This window comes from Cryptotermes secundus, unplaced genomic scaffold, assembly GCF_002891405.2.
Source record: "Cryptotermes secundus unplaced genomic scaffold, Csec_1.0 scaffold317, whole genome shotgun sequence".
In the NCBI taxonomy this organism is placed as follows: domain Eukaryota; kingdom Metazoa; phylum Arthropoda; class Insecta; order Blattodea; family Kalotermitidae; genus Cryptotermes; species Cryptotermes secundus.
Window position 1 is genome coordinate 111,659 of NW_019742557.1, and position 19,247 is coordinate 130,905.

Sequence of the window (19,247 nt, forward strand, 5' to 3'; positions counted from 1 at the left end):
CGGAGGAGTGAAAATTCTTACCTCCACCAGGATTCAAACTCCGACCTTTCGGCCATCCAACCCGTAGCCAGTCACTATACAGACTCCGCTATCTCGCATAAAACCATGCTCTTTCTCCCTACCAACAGATAATTGTCTCTCATTCTTCCCATGACTATCCACTTTCACCTGCTCTTCTACCATACTTCAGTCAGGACCGTGGGACAGAAAAATATGGTCTTGGGTTCCTGGGGACCCGAAACCAAAAATGACTGCGGTGGCGAGTTACCAGACCAGACCAAGTCAGTTTTCAAAGGGTTAATGCATTAAGAGGTACGTTTTCATTTACAGACCTTACCACCATGCTCTGCCACTGCAAAAAAAAAAACTGCTTTAGCTTGTGTATTTATGTAACAAAGCCAGAGTATACTATATACATATACATGACCGGAAGTGAAAATATCGTTTAATTTTTAATCAGTCACGTAGCTTCTGTATGTATTTCAAACACAATAAATTGCGACACAAATTTTGTACAATGCATAAAGTGCTAACAAGTGTAAAGCCGTGTTTTGTGTCAACCACATTAATCAACCAGCGTAATTAATGTAACACGGCCGACTTCTTTCCTGAAGTTTTACATATCGGTATGACCTGAACACGTGAAGTGGGCTGATGGTTTTGAAACAGGTAATAATGAAGCAAGGGTCCTTGGAACAGAAGGAGATATAGATGTGAGATAAGACCCACCTTGCATCTCATTACACGTGCCCCTACGTTGTTGCAAAGGGTGGGGGGGGCAACAATCAATATTGGTACTTAGGCCAGCGGTTAACTTGTTTAGAGTTATGTGTGTATTCACCTCCAAACAAGTGGACGACACCCCTTGTGAGATGGAATAGGATTTTACGAAAAATGTTAATATAAAATTATAATTGATTTTAAGTAATTATTTATGTTATTTTAAGGGGACTGCAACGCGCAATTTAGCGCACTTCAGAACAGTGTAACAGTTGAACACATTAAAACATCTGAAGATGGCCGTGTTAAATTGTGAATAAAGAAATTCTTGCATTATAGACGGACTGTGAATACATAGACGTTTTGTTAAAGATTTGCAATAGGATGCTGAAATACAGAGTTAACAATTCGGTTACTAGCTTCTGAGGATGAATGTACCTCAGTTTCAACTATAACCAGTTTACTCCATGAAATACACTCCTTCAAAAGCCAATGGGTGTGCAGAAAATCAAGGAATCTGTCCTTTCATTTGAGGAACCCAAAATTTAAGTTGCCGGCCACGGTAGCCGAGCGGTCTAAGGAATGAACTGTCTTCGCTCGATCAGAAGCTGGAGCCGTGGGTTCGAATCCCACAAAAGGCATGGATGTTTGGTATGTGTATGTGTTTATTCTGTGTTTGTGTTGTCCTTTGTTTAGGTATAGGCCTTGCGACAAGCTGATCACTAGTCCAACCAGTCCTACCCTCTTTAAATTATGATCATGAAACTGAAAAAAAAATCAGAGGGCAGGGCCAAAAGGGGCTGTAGAGCGAGTGAAAAAGAAGGTTAAGTACCATGTTTAAAAAATTAGCTTTTGGTCCTTCTCCCAAACTAGAGAAATATAGTGCACATCATCATACACCATTTTGGCATGGCCGATTTTAATATTGCTCTTCCATTTACTTCTGAATTTCCCAAGAGTTTTATTTGCTTCAAACAGATTATATAAACATTAATTTTCGGGAAATAAAAACAAAAAACCTCCAACATATGAACGGATGAAGGGTTGGCCACAGTTAAGTGTTTATTAACCATGTTTAACCGAAAGGAGAAATATGTAAGAGAAGCTGGGAAGGTCTTTATGCATTCATTTATTACCGAAGTCTGTAATAATTCTGACTTGTATTCTGGATGTGCCATGGTCGATTAACTTTCAGGTAATCGACTATTCTAGATGTTCGTGATTTTCCTCAAAACTTCGATTAGGCCTACCATGACAGTACCTTGAATTAAGCTAAAGTTAAGATGAAGTTGTCCCTGTGCTTAACTAATTAAGCACTATGCCATGAAGGTGTATGGGGAAGTGGATGTATAGATCTACATTTTCTCCATCTCGGCACTAGATTGAGGTGAGTGGTCAGCTTCACGCCCCGGCCGCTTTACTCCCGGTAACCATTGGATAGGAGGTTGGGTGGACCCGAGAGCCAGTCTGGACGACGCGCAGAAGAGAAAATACTTGACCTTACCGGGGCTCTAACTCCGACCCCTCGATCGTCCAGACCTTAAGCAGTCGCTATACAGACTACGCTATCCCGGCTCCTAATTAAGCTAAACCTCTTCACCAAATATTTTAATTGGCCATTAATATTCAATCCTGACTTCGTATTGAAAGGTTCGTAACAAATTAAGCTGTTAAACTGTCGATGAATGACCAACAAATGAATGAATTAATTTACACCGGCCTCGTTTCTGGTTTCCGTAATAAGGAATAACCTTTTCCGTCGACGTTATCCAAGCAAAACAATATGTTAATTAGCGTATCCATGTCGGAATAAGCAACCATTTGTAATAGTCAAGAAACATGAAGGAGTTTTCCATTCATGTCATCACTTAGCATAGCGAACGTTTCGCTGTGACACTTGTTTTAAATGGAAGCGTATTTACATAAACTGTAGACCGTTCGAAAGTCTTAAACTGCAGCATAATGTTTTATTTTGTCTTCTCAGAACAATCTCTTCTCTCTGTATGATAAGGATGATTGATATTTCGTTGTGAAGACAAGAACTTCACGCAATCAATAGCAGTATGCTTGTAGTAGCAAATGTTCCAATATGTTAAGGTTTTACAAATAATCATATATTCATATGGAGGGGAAATATACCAGTGTTTGGAATCTGTTTTACAATTTTTCAGTGTTTCTTCCGGCCTATTCAGGGCCCAGGCCTCTTATTCAGTTCCATAATAATTTTTTTCATAGACCGTAGGACTCCTTGGACGAGTGATCAGCCTGTCGCAAGGCTGCTACGTAAACACAGAATAAACGCACACAAACCAAACATCCATGACTTGAGTGGGATTCAAACCCACGATCCCAGTATTCGAGCAAGCGAAGACAATTCATGCCTTAGACCGCACGGCTACTGTGACCGAGTTGGAATCTGTTTACTCTGGGAAAATAAAATGAAATTAAGTGCATAATATATTCGGAGAATAAAAATACATTTTAAGTTTTCATTGTAATTAATTGTAAGTACAATTCTATATAATTATTGAGTTGATATGGCGGAAAATAACAACCTGAGTTCAAGTGTTACGAAACACGTGTTGCGAAGTGCGCTTGCGTGGCAATCGCCTGAGAACATGAACAACGCAATGTGACTTGCAGAATGAAACGGAGATAACACATCAGAGGTAAGAGAATCGGTGGAGAAAGAGAGAAGGTCAGCGACCACTCGTCAGGAAAGAAAAATACTTGTACAAAAAAGTATGAATAAACTTGAAGCCACTAATTTCTCAGATTTCAGCTGCTCTTATAGGGATTGTCACCAGTCACACATACTGAATGACTAATGCAATTACAAGTTATGACAAGAATTAATCACCTAATTTCCTTTGTAATGATACGGACTGCATAAAAAGAAAAAGAAAAAAGGGGGGGGGGTACAAAGGCACGCAGACGGCCCGTTTCCTAGAAACGATAGATGTCAAAGAGACAACAGACAGCAAGGCGATCTCATAACCCTCAAAAACGAAAGGGGAGGATACAAACACACAGACAACAACGTGATCCCATACACACAAGACATTTTGGAAAGTACTGATTGCCTACTTTCCTTTGATAACACACTGACCTCGTAGAAAACTAAAAAATTAAGGGGGGGGCACAGACATGCGGAGAGCTAGTTGATCTCATAAGCATCGTTTTATTTTTCAAGTTTTGCACGCAAATCATGAGCTGGTTCTAGGAATCGTCTTCTTTCATGCATCACTTCTTCTCGCAACTTGTAAAGATTAATTTATATTAACGCTTACCGATGGGCTAAAGGCTGGATGGCTGAGATATTTGAGTTCGATACCCGGCAGCGACAAGTGTTTTTCTTTTCTCCGCAGCGTCCTGATGGTCATGGGGCTCATCCAGCTTTCTACCCAATGGATTTCGGGGACCAGAGAGAGAAATTTACCCCTATAAAGAACAGTGATTACTGCATGTACCACCTGCTTTCACATTGAAGAATTCTGAAATTTGCCCACAGAATGTATTTATCGGTTTCATGTGGTTTTTAAATAAACAGCAATTATTATCCTAAACAGCATAAGATGGTTTTTGTAATAGACAGATCATATGTTGTCTGCAATGTAGGAACTCAATTATCAAATGCTATTCAAACGAGCTTTTTACTTAAAAGGATTTCAAATTTGGACTGAAAGTGTAGGAAACGTTTCAAACGGAGAATCTCCAGATGTCCTTCCTTTATTAAGCCGGAAGTTTAAAATAAATTATCGTCCAATTTTGAATCGCATTTTAATATTTGTTGACATTGTATACGAAAACTGGATCACATTATTGAAAGTTTCCTGGACAGGGTGCAGAATCAAGCAAATGACGGCCTATGATGTAGTCAATGAATGAACTAGAGAAATCTAGTGAAAATGACAACATTAAACTAGAACAAAAGACATGTACACGGAAAAACCAGATTCGTGATTCTAACCTAATTAATATGTACGCAATTTTTTCTGTAATAAAACCCTATATGCTAAATGACACTAAATTATGTATTGTGACGTAAAAGCAGCTACCAACATGAATTTTTCATGACTGTGACACAGCAGTCCATAGTGAAGTTGAGGTCATTTCCATTATTTTTTTCAAACTTATACTTTTATTATCGGTCACGCTTATCTGGATACGAATATAAGTAAGCTAATCGTAGCAGTAGCTGAGAAGATGGAAGGGGGGTCAGCTTTTTGTATTTGAAATGAAGGAGCTACTGTTTTAAGCAGTCTGCCCTCCACGTTGCATGTTTAGGTTGTGTCAAGCGAAAGACGCACGTAAGGCAACCTAAACTAATGCTGGTGTGCATACAAGGTGCTTTATTAAGGATACAGTGTATGAGAGAGAGAGCGTTAAAATTCGATAGATCAAATCTTGACCCGATATCCATATGACCTTGCTACCGTTGCTCACTTCACAGAGTTTACGAAGTTTAACCTTGTTCGGAGCATGCGCACAAAGGCGTGACCTTCGTTGAAAGAGGCAAACCCATCCCCTTCCTTCCATTCCATTTTCAGCCTCCCATAAGTGCTGCTCTTCGCCTGTCACTTCTGTTTAGTTGCAACTGCACCATCCACTTTCATTCATCTTCTCAGTGATGATCCAATTGTGAGGTTACGTGAAGAAACAGACTGAAATTAGTGTTGATTGGTTCGTCTCTTACAGGACTTACATGCTCATTGGTTTAACGCAAAGGAAGTTACATGTGATTGGTTTATATGAAACGGATTTTATGGACTACGGTGGCTGGTGACGTACATGAAAAACAGAGAACTTGAATACAAATTTAATTAGTATCATTTTTCAATGCTTTAGATTAATATTTGCTGGTGTTGGTGTATAGGCCTACATGAGTCCACCGTTTACTATAATATCGCTTCCTTCGATGCTCCAACGTGAAAACTGTGTAAATTGTTTAACGACTTATGATGATCGCGATGATGAACAGGTTATTAGAATGAATTACAAGTAATTCGAAGTGAAATACCGAGTAATAAATTAATATTTTTATCGTGTTAATTAATTTCAAGACGATTTATGTTCGGAAGTATTACAGGTTAATGGATTACAACGGACATATTTACAGTTGGTATCACCCGGTACTATTTTGCATCTTATTCAATATGACATGCGAATATATTTCTTATAAGTGCTTAGTAGTGAGTTCTGCTTGCGAAACGTAACAGCAACTCAGTTGCAATTGATTTAGAGGCCGGGATAGCATGATCAGGATTAACTGACTAACTTCATTGAGCTGAGCCCTTCTAGAGGAGCCGCCAATTCTGCAGCTACTCAAGAATTTCCCAACATTTTATGGAACCCGAAGATTCATTACCGTGTTCACAGGAGCCCTCCACTGGTCCCTAACCTGAGCCAGATCAATCCCGTCCATAACACGCCATCCTACCTCTCAAAGATCAATTTCAATATTATGTACCCACCTACGTCTTCCTAGTGATCTATTTCCTTCTGGCTTTCCCACAAATATCCTATATACATCTCTAGTCACGTGAAATCGTGAAGTTAAGGAGGATGAGATGGGCAGGGAATGTAACACGAATGGGAGAGAAGAGGAATGCATACAGGATATTGATGGGAAAGCCAGAAGGAAATAGACCACAAGGAAGACCATGACGTAGGTGGGTAAAAAAAGTAAAGTAAAGCTATCCCTGTACCAGGCAGTGAAGGCCCATAGGGTTGTGAGACGTTGAGGGTCCCACATTATCTGGACAATCGGCTCAAAGATGGCAGTAAGGTTGTCAGCCTTACGCGCCGACGTAGGAGGGTGAATAATATTAAAATGGATCTTACAGTAAGAGAATAGGGTGGTATGGAATGGAGTGATCTGGCTCAGGATATGGCCCAGTGGCGGGCTGTTGTGAAAAAGGTAATGAACCTTCGGGTTCCATAAAATGCTGGAAAGTTCTTGGGTATCTGCACAACTGGCGGCTTCTCAAGAAGCGTCCAGTTCCATGGAATTAGTCAGTTAGTACCATAAAATTACAGAATTTAATTTTTTTATGTCGATGGACCTGGCTCAGTATCTCTTTGAAGACTACATAAATTTCTTTTCTGAAGCATATTCAACATATTTCTTACAACTTATTTGTATCGTCCTCAGTTAACGATGTAGCAGCAGATTATTGCTATGTTATGTTGGAAACTAGGAAATAATTGAAGAATTCATCGGAAACAACGATATCACCACGTTAATTTTAAAATGTAATGCAAAATAAAATTAAATGAAAATTCGGCACCTAAGTTTGCATTACAGGAATACACGTATATTTCCGAGCATAGAAAGATTTGGATTGGCGTGTTTTTTTTAATATAAAACCCGGAAAAAACGGACCCTTGCTCATGCGCCAGCACAGAAATAAATGTCACTGTGTTTAAAAATGCAGACATGACTACATATGCAGAAATTCTCTTATTCCCACGCATAATTTCAAAATGAATGTACGTTAAAACTACTTGTATGATGAGTAGTAAAGTCCGCAAACAATACAGGGAATAAATATCTCGCAGTATCTAGAAATTCAGGCCCGTTCGAAAACCTTTTATATATACTGTAAGGACCACCAATAGAACGAAAAATTGGCAAAGCTGTTTTCTTGGATAAATTATATCGATTACAATTAAATATACGGTATTATTTTGCAGTACATAACGACACTGAACAAGCAGGGTTACAATAATCCTGTAGGATAAACTGAAGAAGTGTTAAGGGAGCATGTTGTTGGAACAGTGCATTTAGTTTTCCGAAATATTAAACTCAAATATATTTACTACTACTGCTACTACTACTACTACTACTACCACCACCACCACTACTAAAACTACTGCTGCTACTACTAATACTGTAACTATATTGCCGCTACTACCACTACAACTACAACCACTATCACTGAAACTACTACTGAATATTCTCGTAACATGTCATCAAACAAGTCTCAATATTATGTTAAATTACTGTCCTATTTATCTCCGTCAAGCCAACTTATTTTGCTCGCCATCGTTTCTGATATTACCGTTCACCTAAAGAACACCCCAATGAAACCTTCATAGTTTCAAATTATTTGTCACTATACAATTTCTACACCTGCAATAAAGGGCCTTAGTGTTGCTCATCCTTAAAAAGTTGTAGTGTCATGCTGATATGTTATGACGATATGACGTTTCACAAAATTCCATCACATTCATGATTAATGTTGATACACGAGTGCGCTGGTGGCTGGATGGACATGTGTGTGGCTATGTAGATTCGTGGACGAATGGATTAATTTAAATGCGAGTAATCTCAATACTTACTGATGAAACAAGTCTAAGAGAAATCACAGGAAGGTCGCATAATTAGACAGTACTGATTATTTATGAAACATTGTAGCAACTAATCGAAATATTATATCTTCTCTGGGATCGTGGGTTCGAATCCCACTCGAGGCATGAATGTCTGTGTGCGTTTGTTCTGTGTACAGGTAACGGCCTTGAGACGGGCTGATCACTCGTCCAAGGAGTTTTTTTTTTCTCGTGGCGCTACAGCCCCAATTTGGGCCTAGGCCTACCTCCATGAAACTCTCCGTTTCACTTCGGTTTACTAGATCTTAAACATTCGGTAGGACTCCTTGGGCGGGTGATTAGCTCGTCGCAAGACCTCTACCTGTACACAAACACAGAAAAACGCACATAGACAAACACTAAACATCCATGCCCTGAGTAAGATTTGAACCCACGATCCCGGCTTCCGAACGAGCGAAGACAGTGCATACCTTAGACCGCTCGGCTACCGTGACCGGCGTCCAAGGAGGTTTACCGACTGTAAAAGATTAAGAAACTGAAAAGCGACCAAGATCCAACAGAGGGCTGTAGAGCCATGGATAGAGAGACATTAAGTGAAAATTAATTATGATATAAACATTTAAGATTTTAAATTACTTAAATAGGCTATAAAGTTATATTTTAGCGTCCTGTTGCACTGATTTTCAACCATTATATGTATAATGGTCAAGCAATGCAATAGATTGACGTAATTAGGACACCTGATGATGGCACTATGTTGCCGAAACATGTTGTGGAGTGACAGGTGAAACTGAGTGCACTACAAGACGGCCACTGTATACATATCATGGATTTAAATATAAAGCTTGCAAAAGAAGTACACTTCCCCTTGGGCGACAAAGTAGCATGTAATGAAAGCGAATTTCAAGCTAAAATCACACACATTAATATACAAGGCAGCAAATATAGTTGAGTCTTCAGGAACTTGTTACCCCAAACAATTCCCAGGAAACCATTGGATGGAAGAATGAAAGCTGGTTTAGACCTGAAGTGCAAAGGGGAAATATTTCCCCTACAGGGAGAAGTTGTTTTCGCACAAGGAAATTAATCCCAGCCGTAATCAATCAATTTCACCATAGATCTTGAAAAATGTTTTTAATAGTTATCAAAGAAAATTACGGTATTCATTTTCGGTATCATCGGCCTGCTGAAGCAATGTCCATAGTGTTCTGAAACACGGTTTTTTCTACAACAACTTGCTTGAACACGTCTGTAAAACAGTGAACCTGGAAAACCCCTGCGATCTTAGTCTATACTGTAAACAGTAGTGTCAGAGAAGTTGCCGAATGTGACCGGCGTTTTCAATTTCTTTCGATACACTATGTGAAGACATCTAAGTTAATTTGGTTAATTTATGTTCACAGTTCATTATTTATTTCAGAAAATTTAATATAAATCAATTCAGTATGTAGCCATCAACTTATACATTGACAAGAATTCACGTATTTTTTAAAAATACTCCTGATGTTTGAGTATCTTATTTTTACTTGTTGCTAGGTTTCAATCCAAACCTCTTTTCTAGTAGCGCATCTCACAGCATACTGTGAAATTACGGATGAAAGCTAGAATTGTGGAGAAAGAAGAGGCTGCCATTACTAGTCAACGGCTAGGTAAACATGCTGTCGAGGCGGTTGACACGCATGCAATAATGGAGGAACTGTTGGACGCTGTCTTTTTAATGCGGTCCGTGCCGATGTTACAGAACGAGGACACCAGCCGATTTAGTTCTGAGCCATGAGTCGAAAGTCGGAGGTCGGAGTCGGCGGTTAGCAGTTGTATGTTAGCAGCCGTTACCTAGCAACGACTAGGAATGATATAGGAAATATAGAAGACTTAGCGTTTGAAGTAGTGATTTGGGGTGCCTAAATCAGTGAGACATTTGCATTTACTCGTAGGTACGAGTTATAAGCCTTCAATAAATGCGATTATCAATCCAAACTCCGTGTCTAGTCATGAACACGTGACAGTATTTCACCTATTTTTCTCTATAGGTCTGTGATAAGCGTTGATTCATTTATATGAATATCACACTGGACTAGGTCCAGTCTCTGCATTCCATTTTACATGCGAAAAGTTTGAAAAATTGGATCAATTTCTTCACCAGGTGGGGAAAGACATGTGATCATACGCAGCCGGTTCCCTTAGAAAAGCTACTCCAGTGATCTCTAAGTAGCTCATCCGACAATATTTCTTTCTCCCATAATGTTCCAACATAATATTCCTATGCTACGTGGTATATCCACCTGGAGCCGGTCACGGTAGTCTTCACTCGCTCGGAAGCCGGGATCGTGGGTTCGAATCCCACACAAATCATGGATGTTTGGTGTGTGTATGCGTTAATTCTGTGTTTGTGTTGTCCTGTGTTTAGGTAGAGGCCTTGCGACGAGCTGATCACCCGTCCAAGGAGTCCTACCTTTTTTTAAAATGATCATGGAACTAAGAAATCAGTCCTATGCTCCAAAGTGTGTGCGAAGAGGAAGAGAAAAATATATGTCTGTGGGTGGGGGAACCTACAATGGTTAGCCTACCTAACAGGCTGCATGACGTGTATGTACTATGTATGTATACGTGTGTGCGCGCGCACGTGTGAAAGATATAAACGGAAAAGTCGGGAGTCTGTGCTGTCTACTGCCTTCTTCATATTACTTTCCCAATCTCACAAGGAAATATGGGCTTATGTTATCATGTCTGCTGTCTGAATAACTCTAGTAACTTTTGGACCAAACGACATGGTATGAACACTGTCCCACCGCGAACTAACCGACCTCTATACTCCCCCATTTCACGCCATCATTAATATTAGCGTGATCTCTACTCTATGTCTGCGCCTCTGCTCATCAGGACATAATTAATATCAACCTGATGTCCTTCCTGATTTGTGGCTGTGGAACGTACAGTCATATCCAACACGATAATTATCCTGAAGGTAATTTTTATTAAGGTAAGGTAAAGTTGTCCCTGTACATAACTAATTAAGCATTACGCCATTGAGGCGTATGGGGAAGTGGATGTATAGATCCACATTTTTTTGCCTTCGGTATTAGCTGCAGGTGGTGGTCAGGTTCACGCCCCGGCCGTTATACCCCTGGGAATGAGCCCTCGTTACACATTGGGTAAGATGTTGGGTGAACCCCAGGGCCGGTTTGGACGACGTGGAGAAGAGAAAATTCTTGACACTACCGGGACCCGAACTCCAACCACTCGGTCGTCCAGCCTGTAACTAGTAGTTATGCCGACAACTACATGATGGTGCGTGAAATCAGCTTTCATCTTCCTCTTTTAAAGAGATAATTAATGAATAACTGGGGTTCATCATCAGTAATCTGTCAAGACGACAGGTCCACAGTCTCTTCCAAAACAGTTCCTCCACTTGATGCGATCTAGAGCTTTCTCCTTCAAATGAGAATATCCTCTTCTGTCCCCAAGGTCATCCAGCATCTTCTTACGTCTTCTTCCTCGTCTTCTGGTCACTTCTATCCGCCCCTCTATCTTTCCTTCAATAACTTCTTTATGTGAAATTCCGTAAAAGGATAAATCATAAACATTCATGAAAATGATATATAGAATACTGCGTACAAGTCAACAGTTATAGATGCAGCAATACTGCGAAGTTCTGAGGTTAAATTTGACAAACTTTACATTGCCGAAATCTTCATGCAGGTCCCTTACTGCCTGAGGTGTCAGATATATTACGGGAGAAAAATACATTTTATAAACATTTTTTTCTCGATTTATGTAACGACGTTTCTAGTATTGAGACTATACATTTTCGGATGGCAGGATGATACTTGAATGATGATAAACTGGAAAAGATTTTGAGGGAAGCGGTACTCAACTATTCGAAGTACTAACATGGCATTTGCAAGGAGAGAGTGAGGAAAACTATGAAAAATCTCGATCATAATAGCCGGTGTCCCGGTCGAGATTCGAACTGTGCAACTCTAGAATACAAGTCTAGAATGTTACCTCTAGACCAACCTGCTCGATATTTTAGAAGTTTTATGATTCTGTGGTTTAATAAGTGGTTCAATTGTTTCTAGAAATATTGTATTTTTAATTTTTATTACGCGGATATGTACGAGTATATCCCCAAATCATGTTCTTTTATTTGCTCACGCACAAAATATTTGTTGAAGAGCACAAATCATGAGTTCTTCGTTGTAAAATCCTGATTCTTCCTGGTTCCAAATATAGACCTCAGCAACTTGTTCTAAAACACCCTCAGTTTATGTTCTGTACTTGTTGCAAGACTCACATAAGACACACTTGAAGTGTTGCCATGGGTGTAACCTTATAGTTCGTGTCCGTGTGCACTGCTTAGTAACGGCAAGTTTCTGTACAGCAAGCAAGCTATGGCAAGAAGAACGGCGTGTGGTACGGTCCTGCTGTGCCTAACCAAGGCTGGAAGCCGCCCCTCAGCAGAAAGTCATCGATAGCGGAGGCAGGAGACGTGCCGCCCCCAGGGGGCGGGAGTAAACCGAACTCAGGACGAATCATCAGAATCATAAACAATCAGGATCACACAGTACAGGTATGATTATTTACTCATTAAGATATAAAATTCATATATTTTTTAGTTTCTTGAAATGGGGTGAGACTAAGTCCAATTGGTACGTCAACCATTGTTTGGTCTATTATACCAGCCCCGGATGATAGATGATAGTGATTGTGGAGCAATAGGTGGAATGAAGGCTGGCAAGGGAAACCGAAGTACTCTGAGAAAATCTACTCCAGAACAACTTTGTTCACCACAAATCCCACATGATCTGACCTTGGCTCGGAACTGAGCCGCTGCTGTCGGAAGCCGGGGACTAACCGTCAGAGCTATGGCACGGTCCGAAGTTTACACTGCTCCACCGACTTATGTTTTTGGAAATGATTCAGAATAGAATGGTTCTGAGATCAGTTCTTCAGCTGAACCTTCAGATGTTCCGCAGAAGACAAAAATGCGGACCTAAGTTGAGAGTTAATTATAATGTAAGTTCAATTATAGTACGGGAGAAAATCCTAAACGTAACTGTAGGCGGTACCCACTTCTTAATGATCCCCGACACCATGTATATACTCCCCACTCATTGTATTTTTAGTAACATTTCTAAAAAGAAAAAGTAAAAGTATCCCTGTAACAGGCAGTGTAGGCCCATAGGGTTGTGAGGTGTTGATGTTCCAACATTTTCTATAGAATCGGCTCATAGATGGCGGTAAGGTTGTCAGCCTTACACGCCGGCCGCCAAGAATATTCCTGGTACTCATTTCTGTTAGAGGCTGAGTCGACCCCAGGACCATAGTGCGGCTGGAACGATTAGGTAAAGTGAAAAATTCCACCTCTTCGGGATTCGATCCCGCGACTTTCCGGCTTGTAGCATAGTGCCTCGACCAATTACGCTACCGGGTGCCCCAAATAAACAAATAACCTTTGATTTATAAAAATTTTACGATCGGAACTGAATTCCACATAAGAAAAGAGGGTGGGAGGCACAGGAGTTTCTTTGGCAATAATTCCTGTCGTTTTATTTCAAATGACGCATCTCAATTTTACTGTTTCTGCTATAGTATTATTTAATTCTTAAATGTATATATATAGATAAATTTCCTTCTTTTGATTTACATGGATGTGAGAATCTTTTCTGCGGGAGAATAAGGCGAGCGGATGTTCAAAAACACAGCACTAGGAAATATATTTCGATCTAGGCGAGATGGTTTGCGTGGATAATCGAGAATCGAGAAGGTTCTATAAAACGATTCCTTATTTTTATGTCCCTCTATTTATATAATTTAATAACGGAACGCGTTATGAGCTCGGGACGTAGCGCAGACTGGAAAAGTGAGGGATATCTCTTGGCAGCTTGGAATATCGACGCGGAGTTTTGGTGAATTAAATTTGAATCAACTATTCAGGTTAGAGTGCAATAGTGGAGTCGAATTAAACCCTTAGGGCGGTATCACACTAGGATGCCAACGGGAGGCCATGGCGCAGCTGCCAACATCTCGGCCAGACTCAGTGAATTAACAAAGTGGATACTTTTCAGTTCAGTGTGACATACGAGTTTACAACACTTCAGTCTTTTTTCACCTTACATGTTTCGATTCAAAAGAATCATCCTCAGAGGCGTACCACTACGAGCAGGAAACACTGTCACATAAAATATTTTAACAATATGCACTTAAGCTATGGATAATGCTCACTATATAAATTTTGTTATGATCACAGTTAGTTTTGATGTTCGCCTTAAGCATTCACGATGACGCTTCTTGAAGTGTAGATTTACGTATGATGTTGTTTCTTTTAAGCATATTTGCTGGGTATTCTGGTTGGGATTTCCTTCTGCATGTGATATGAAGTTCACTTTTCCATACAGTAGCTTCCCTATGTATTTAAAATTGTGTTAAAATTTCTTTTGTATGAAAAAAATTAGTTATTATGTTAAAATATCGTGAGCCAATATTGGGTCATGTTGTTTTCCTCCTGATGGTGGAATAAATCGTTTATTTCTCTTGATTGTATGTTCTTATTGTTAGTCGTGTAGTTTTCGTGCGTGCTGTGTCATTTGTACTGTCAATGAATTAATTTAGTAGTCATATATAGCACCTGGCTTCTGTCTGGCAGCGCTTCCAACTTGGCATCGCTGCCAACCAAGATGCCAAGTGCTAATGCTGCTGGCATCGCTGCCACGAAAGCAAAGGCCAAATCAACATCACACGACAGTCTGAGGCCAGTCCATTGACGTCCTCTGGCAGCTGGACGCCATGGCATCGCTGTTGGTGTCGCTGCCATGGCATCCTAGTGCGATACCGCCTTAGACTCTAATACCATAAAAGTAATTTGTTATAATTATAATCGTTCTGACATTGTCGTAAAAACAATGGAAACTTGTACTATGTAATCCTATCGCTTTACATGTATCTACTTTTTCACAGAAAAATTACACTTGACCTTTTATTAACCTTGAAAATATGTCACGAAATCGTGTTCATGCACTCGTAACCATTGCACCAAACGCAACAAAGATAAGCTGCCATGTAACCTTAAAGTCAACAGTTGTAAAACTTTACTAAGCGACATGCGTTCTTACGTCGTGTATACAGAAAGAGACTTCTTTATCATGAAAATTTGCAATTTTCGGATTAAGTTCTAGGTTGAAAATTCAACATTCTGCTCCACCTTGGACCGCCCCCCCATGATATGCCAGATGACAACTTTTTTGTTTCCGAAACAATTTTTTCTATCTGAACCTCTGTAATTACATTTCAAGTTATAGTCAAAATTCTTCAAAAGTAATTAACCACATCAGGAGGTTGGAGAACACTGAATAATGAGGAGCTTCATAATTTGTACTTTTCTCAAAATATAATTAGAATAATCATGTCAAGGAGGATGAGGTGGGCAGGGCATGTAGCACGAATGGGGGGACGAGGAATGCGTATAGGATATTGGTGGGAAAGCCAGAAGGAAAGAGACCACTGGGAACACCAAGGCGTAGGTGGGTTGACAATATTAAAATGGATCTTAGAGAGATAGGATGGGATGGATTGGATTGATCTGGTTCAGGATAAGGACCAGTGGAGGGCTCTTGTGAACACGGTAATGAACCTACAGGTTCCATAAAATGCTGGGAATTTGAGTAGCTGCACAACTGGCGGCTCCTCCAGAAGGGCTCAGCTCCATGAGCGAGCGAGTGAGCGCGATGTTTCACCTGGCCGTGCAGATGGGTAAGTGGGCTCAGATTACCCTGCTCTGCCGTAAAGGCCAGCACATCTGCTTCAGATGGGCCGATAGGCGCGATTGATATACTGTGTGATGCTCTCAGTATGAGCAGATACTGGGATATTTGTTAAAGGAACTGACTCATTCAACCGAGTTCTTCTGCAGAAGCTGCCAGTCTCTCAGCTACCTCAAAAATCCCTCAACACTTTAAGTAACACAAAGTTTATTTACCGTGAAAAATGCCGTCTCCTGTGATGTGGCGCCGTGCAAATTCTGTTTGAACCGACGTTTCGGAGTAACATATCGCCTCCATCTTCAGGGTAGAAAAATCCTCGAGCGAGGAACTAGCGTGAGCAGGTGTTTGTTCAACTACGTCTCCAAATTATTTCTTTCTATGAGATTTTCAGCACAAATGTAGTGTAATTTTGGAACGAAGTTCTGGTTATTATTAATAGGCCTATATGTGTGACATTCTCTTTTAGTGTCGAGTACTGCTCAATCTCAGGACATCTCAACCTTTCGAGGAAGTGCTGGAAGACTTGGGGCAGGTGCTCAAGATGAACGGTACCAAGAGGATGTATACCGTTGCAGGGCAGGAGGTGAGACGTCGAGGCTCTAACATTTTGTCTAGACAGTCGGTTCACAGATGGCTGTAAGTCTGTCAGCCTTACGCACTGGCCGCCCTTTACCACCATGAAGATTCCTCGTACTCATTTCTGTTAGAGGCTGAGTCGACCCCATGGCCATAGCGCGGCTGGAATTATTAGGTAAATTAAAAAATCCAACCCATCGGGACTCGAACCCGCGACCTACGGGCTTGTAGGATGGTACCTCAACCAACTACGCTACCTCGTGCCAGCGAGAAATGTCATAAAATATTAAATTGGCAAGTTTGACAGCTGTGGTACTGTGGTATTTTACCATAATTCACAAGCATAAACTGCTATACAAATATATCTATACATAGGTTATCCGAAAATTTGCACCTGCTGGCTCTATCGCTCTATTCCTTGATGGGTGTTAAGACAAAAATTCCCTTGTAAGATCTGAGGTTTTCACGGCGGTGATTATTAAGAATGTCCTTGTATTTTGACATGATTTTTACGAAAAACACGATTAAATTTGAATGAATTATGGCAATACGGTATGTTTGAAGCAAGACACGTGAATAGTTCACTATTTTCCTATAAGAAGAATTTATAACTTTCTCTAGGTTCATCATATAGAGTAAGAGCCGGGATAGCTCAGTCGGTATAGCGACGGACTACGGGCTGGGCGGCCGGATTTCGATTCCCGGAAGGAGGAACAGATTTTTCCCTTCTCCCCTCTTTTCTGCCGGCTCTGGGGTCCTCAAAACCTCTAATCAATGGATACCGTTGACTCATCCACCGGGCATAAAGTTGCCAGGGCGTGAAACTGAACATTCACCTCCATCTAGTTACGAGGTCAAGAAAATGTGGATCTATACATCCAGCCCTCACGAGGCTGAGTGGACCCTGTCCATTACTGCCTTCATTTCATCACGAATCTCACACTTGTCTAGCTAAAAACGTTCGAAATCGTAACACCTGAGAAAATGTTTCTGTCTGACCCGTAGGTACGGAGTTTCTCGCAGCTGAGGAACGAATTTGCTGACGTGGACACATTCTACCTCGCCACGAACGTGGGGGCCCTCGCTTCGCCCGTGAGGCGGTCACGCTCGCGGGCCGCAACGCACAATGCCACGCAGCTCGTGGAGGACATGCGGGAGGCCGGGACGCGGTCCAGGCGCGGCCGCTCTAAGAGCAGAGCCCGCATGCTGTACGCCGGTGAGCCCGACCTGGTGCGTGCGGGCAACGGTGAGTCTCCGTCTTCGTCGGCATCATCACACCGAACTGGTTAGCACAGCGGTAACGCATTCAGTAGGTACCGACCCCCCAATCCCGGCCCATGTCCTTAATCCTGCGTGGTGTTTTCATGTTTGCCTCAGTCACTCCAAGTACAAATAAGGATATAAACTCAATTTAATATAACCACTTGATAAAAATGTACTTTTTGTTGTTCTGTATAATATTTATTTATACTTATACGTTTCGACACAAGTCTGTCATCTTCATGGTGTTTTAGTGTGAAAAATGACAGTATGTTGAAGAGATTAAACAGAACTATTGTTTTAGATGACTACTTTTATTTCTCTTATGACTGCAAAGTACAACTGTAACAATTGACGCTTTTAAAATCAGGAGACTATTTTAACTCAAAGCTTTCTTCAACATTCGCGACGTATTACCATAAGTAAAGTAAAAAGTAAAGCTATCCCTGTAAGAGGCCGTGAAGGCCCATCGGGTTGTGAGACGTTGAGGGTCCCACATTATCTAGACAATCGGCTCACAGATGGCGGTAAGGTTGTCAGCCTTACGCGCCGGCCGCGCTTTACTCCCCAGGAAATTTATTTAATTAATTCCTGGTACTCACTTCTGTTAAGAGGCTGACACGCGACCTTCCGGCTTGTAGCATAGTGCCTCAACCAACTACGCTACCGCGTGCCCCGGCATATTACCATTCATAATCTTTTTACCACTTCTAACCCGACACACATAATCCAACGTTTATATAGCGGCTTAAAATAACACCAAAACAACAACAACAATCGGCAGTGCAGTACTATGATAGTGAGCAGAATTCAACTCCATCGCATTATTTTAACATGCGCGTATAGTGGGGTGCTTATCTAGCCGTTGCCTGGCAATGTCTTGATATGTTTCAGGACTCAGCTCACATGAATCCTTAGACACCTTCGCTGGGCCGTAATGGACGTTTATTTCTATGCATAGTCTTTATCGCATAGAATCTCAATTTATGTCTAATCAGCAGGTTTTATATAAATGATAGGCCAGTGAAGAAGAATCATGTCTAGGAACAAAAGATCATTCTTTGATATGTTTGTTCCCAGGATATTTCTAATTCTGATAAAAAAATTCGAAACCTTAAATATTTTTATTAAACACGCATAGAGGTGCCATGAATTTCTTAGTCATCTTTCATTGTTGGATTAAATCGCCCCATGTTTTCATACTTACTGATCTCATTTCATATCAGTCCAACAAGTTTCATCTGGGTTAATGCATATTTAAACAGCTCTGAGATACAATATTTTATAAAGATTTTTAAAATTTTAAGGGGAAATTTTATTTGATTGATTCACTCATTTCTCTGAATATTCACACTATAAACTTCAAAAATTCTAGAAGGAAAGCTTGATATAAGTCGTGCTGCTACCTACAGACCAAATGTTTTTGTAAAGGTAGATACTGCATATAGATTGAAGCTTTGCCATTTTATGCTTCCATCTTCTGTTCACGTCCGCAGCTACTAATAACTCTGGCTGCTACATAACGGCAAAATATTCAGAATGGAAATACTTAGTTATATATATATATATATATTTCCCACCGCGGCGGCCCGGGTTCGC

At 40.7% G+C, this 19,247-nt stretch overlaps 1 protein-coding gene across 1 annotated transcript in view; it reads left to right on the forward strand.

The window, feature by feature from the left end:
* The window catches only part of LOC111873343 (echinoderm microtubule-associated protein-like CG42247), a 65,630-nt gene that overhangs the window by 15,100 nt on the left and 31,283 nt on the right, over positions 1 to 19,247 (forward strand). The window contains 4 exon segments of the mRNA XM_033755060.1: positions 12,434 to 12,622; positions 16,279 to 16,395; positions 17,394 to 17,634; positions 19,024 to 19,079. Coding sequence (XP_033610951.1) covers positions 12,434 to 12,622; positions 16,279 to 16,395; positions 17,394 to 17,634; positions 19,024 to 19,079 — 603 coding nt within the window.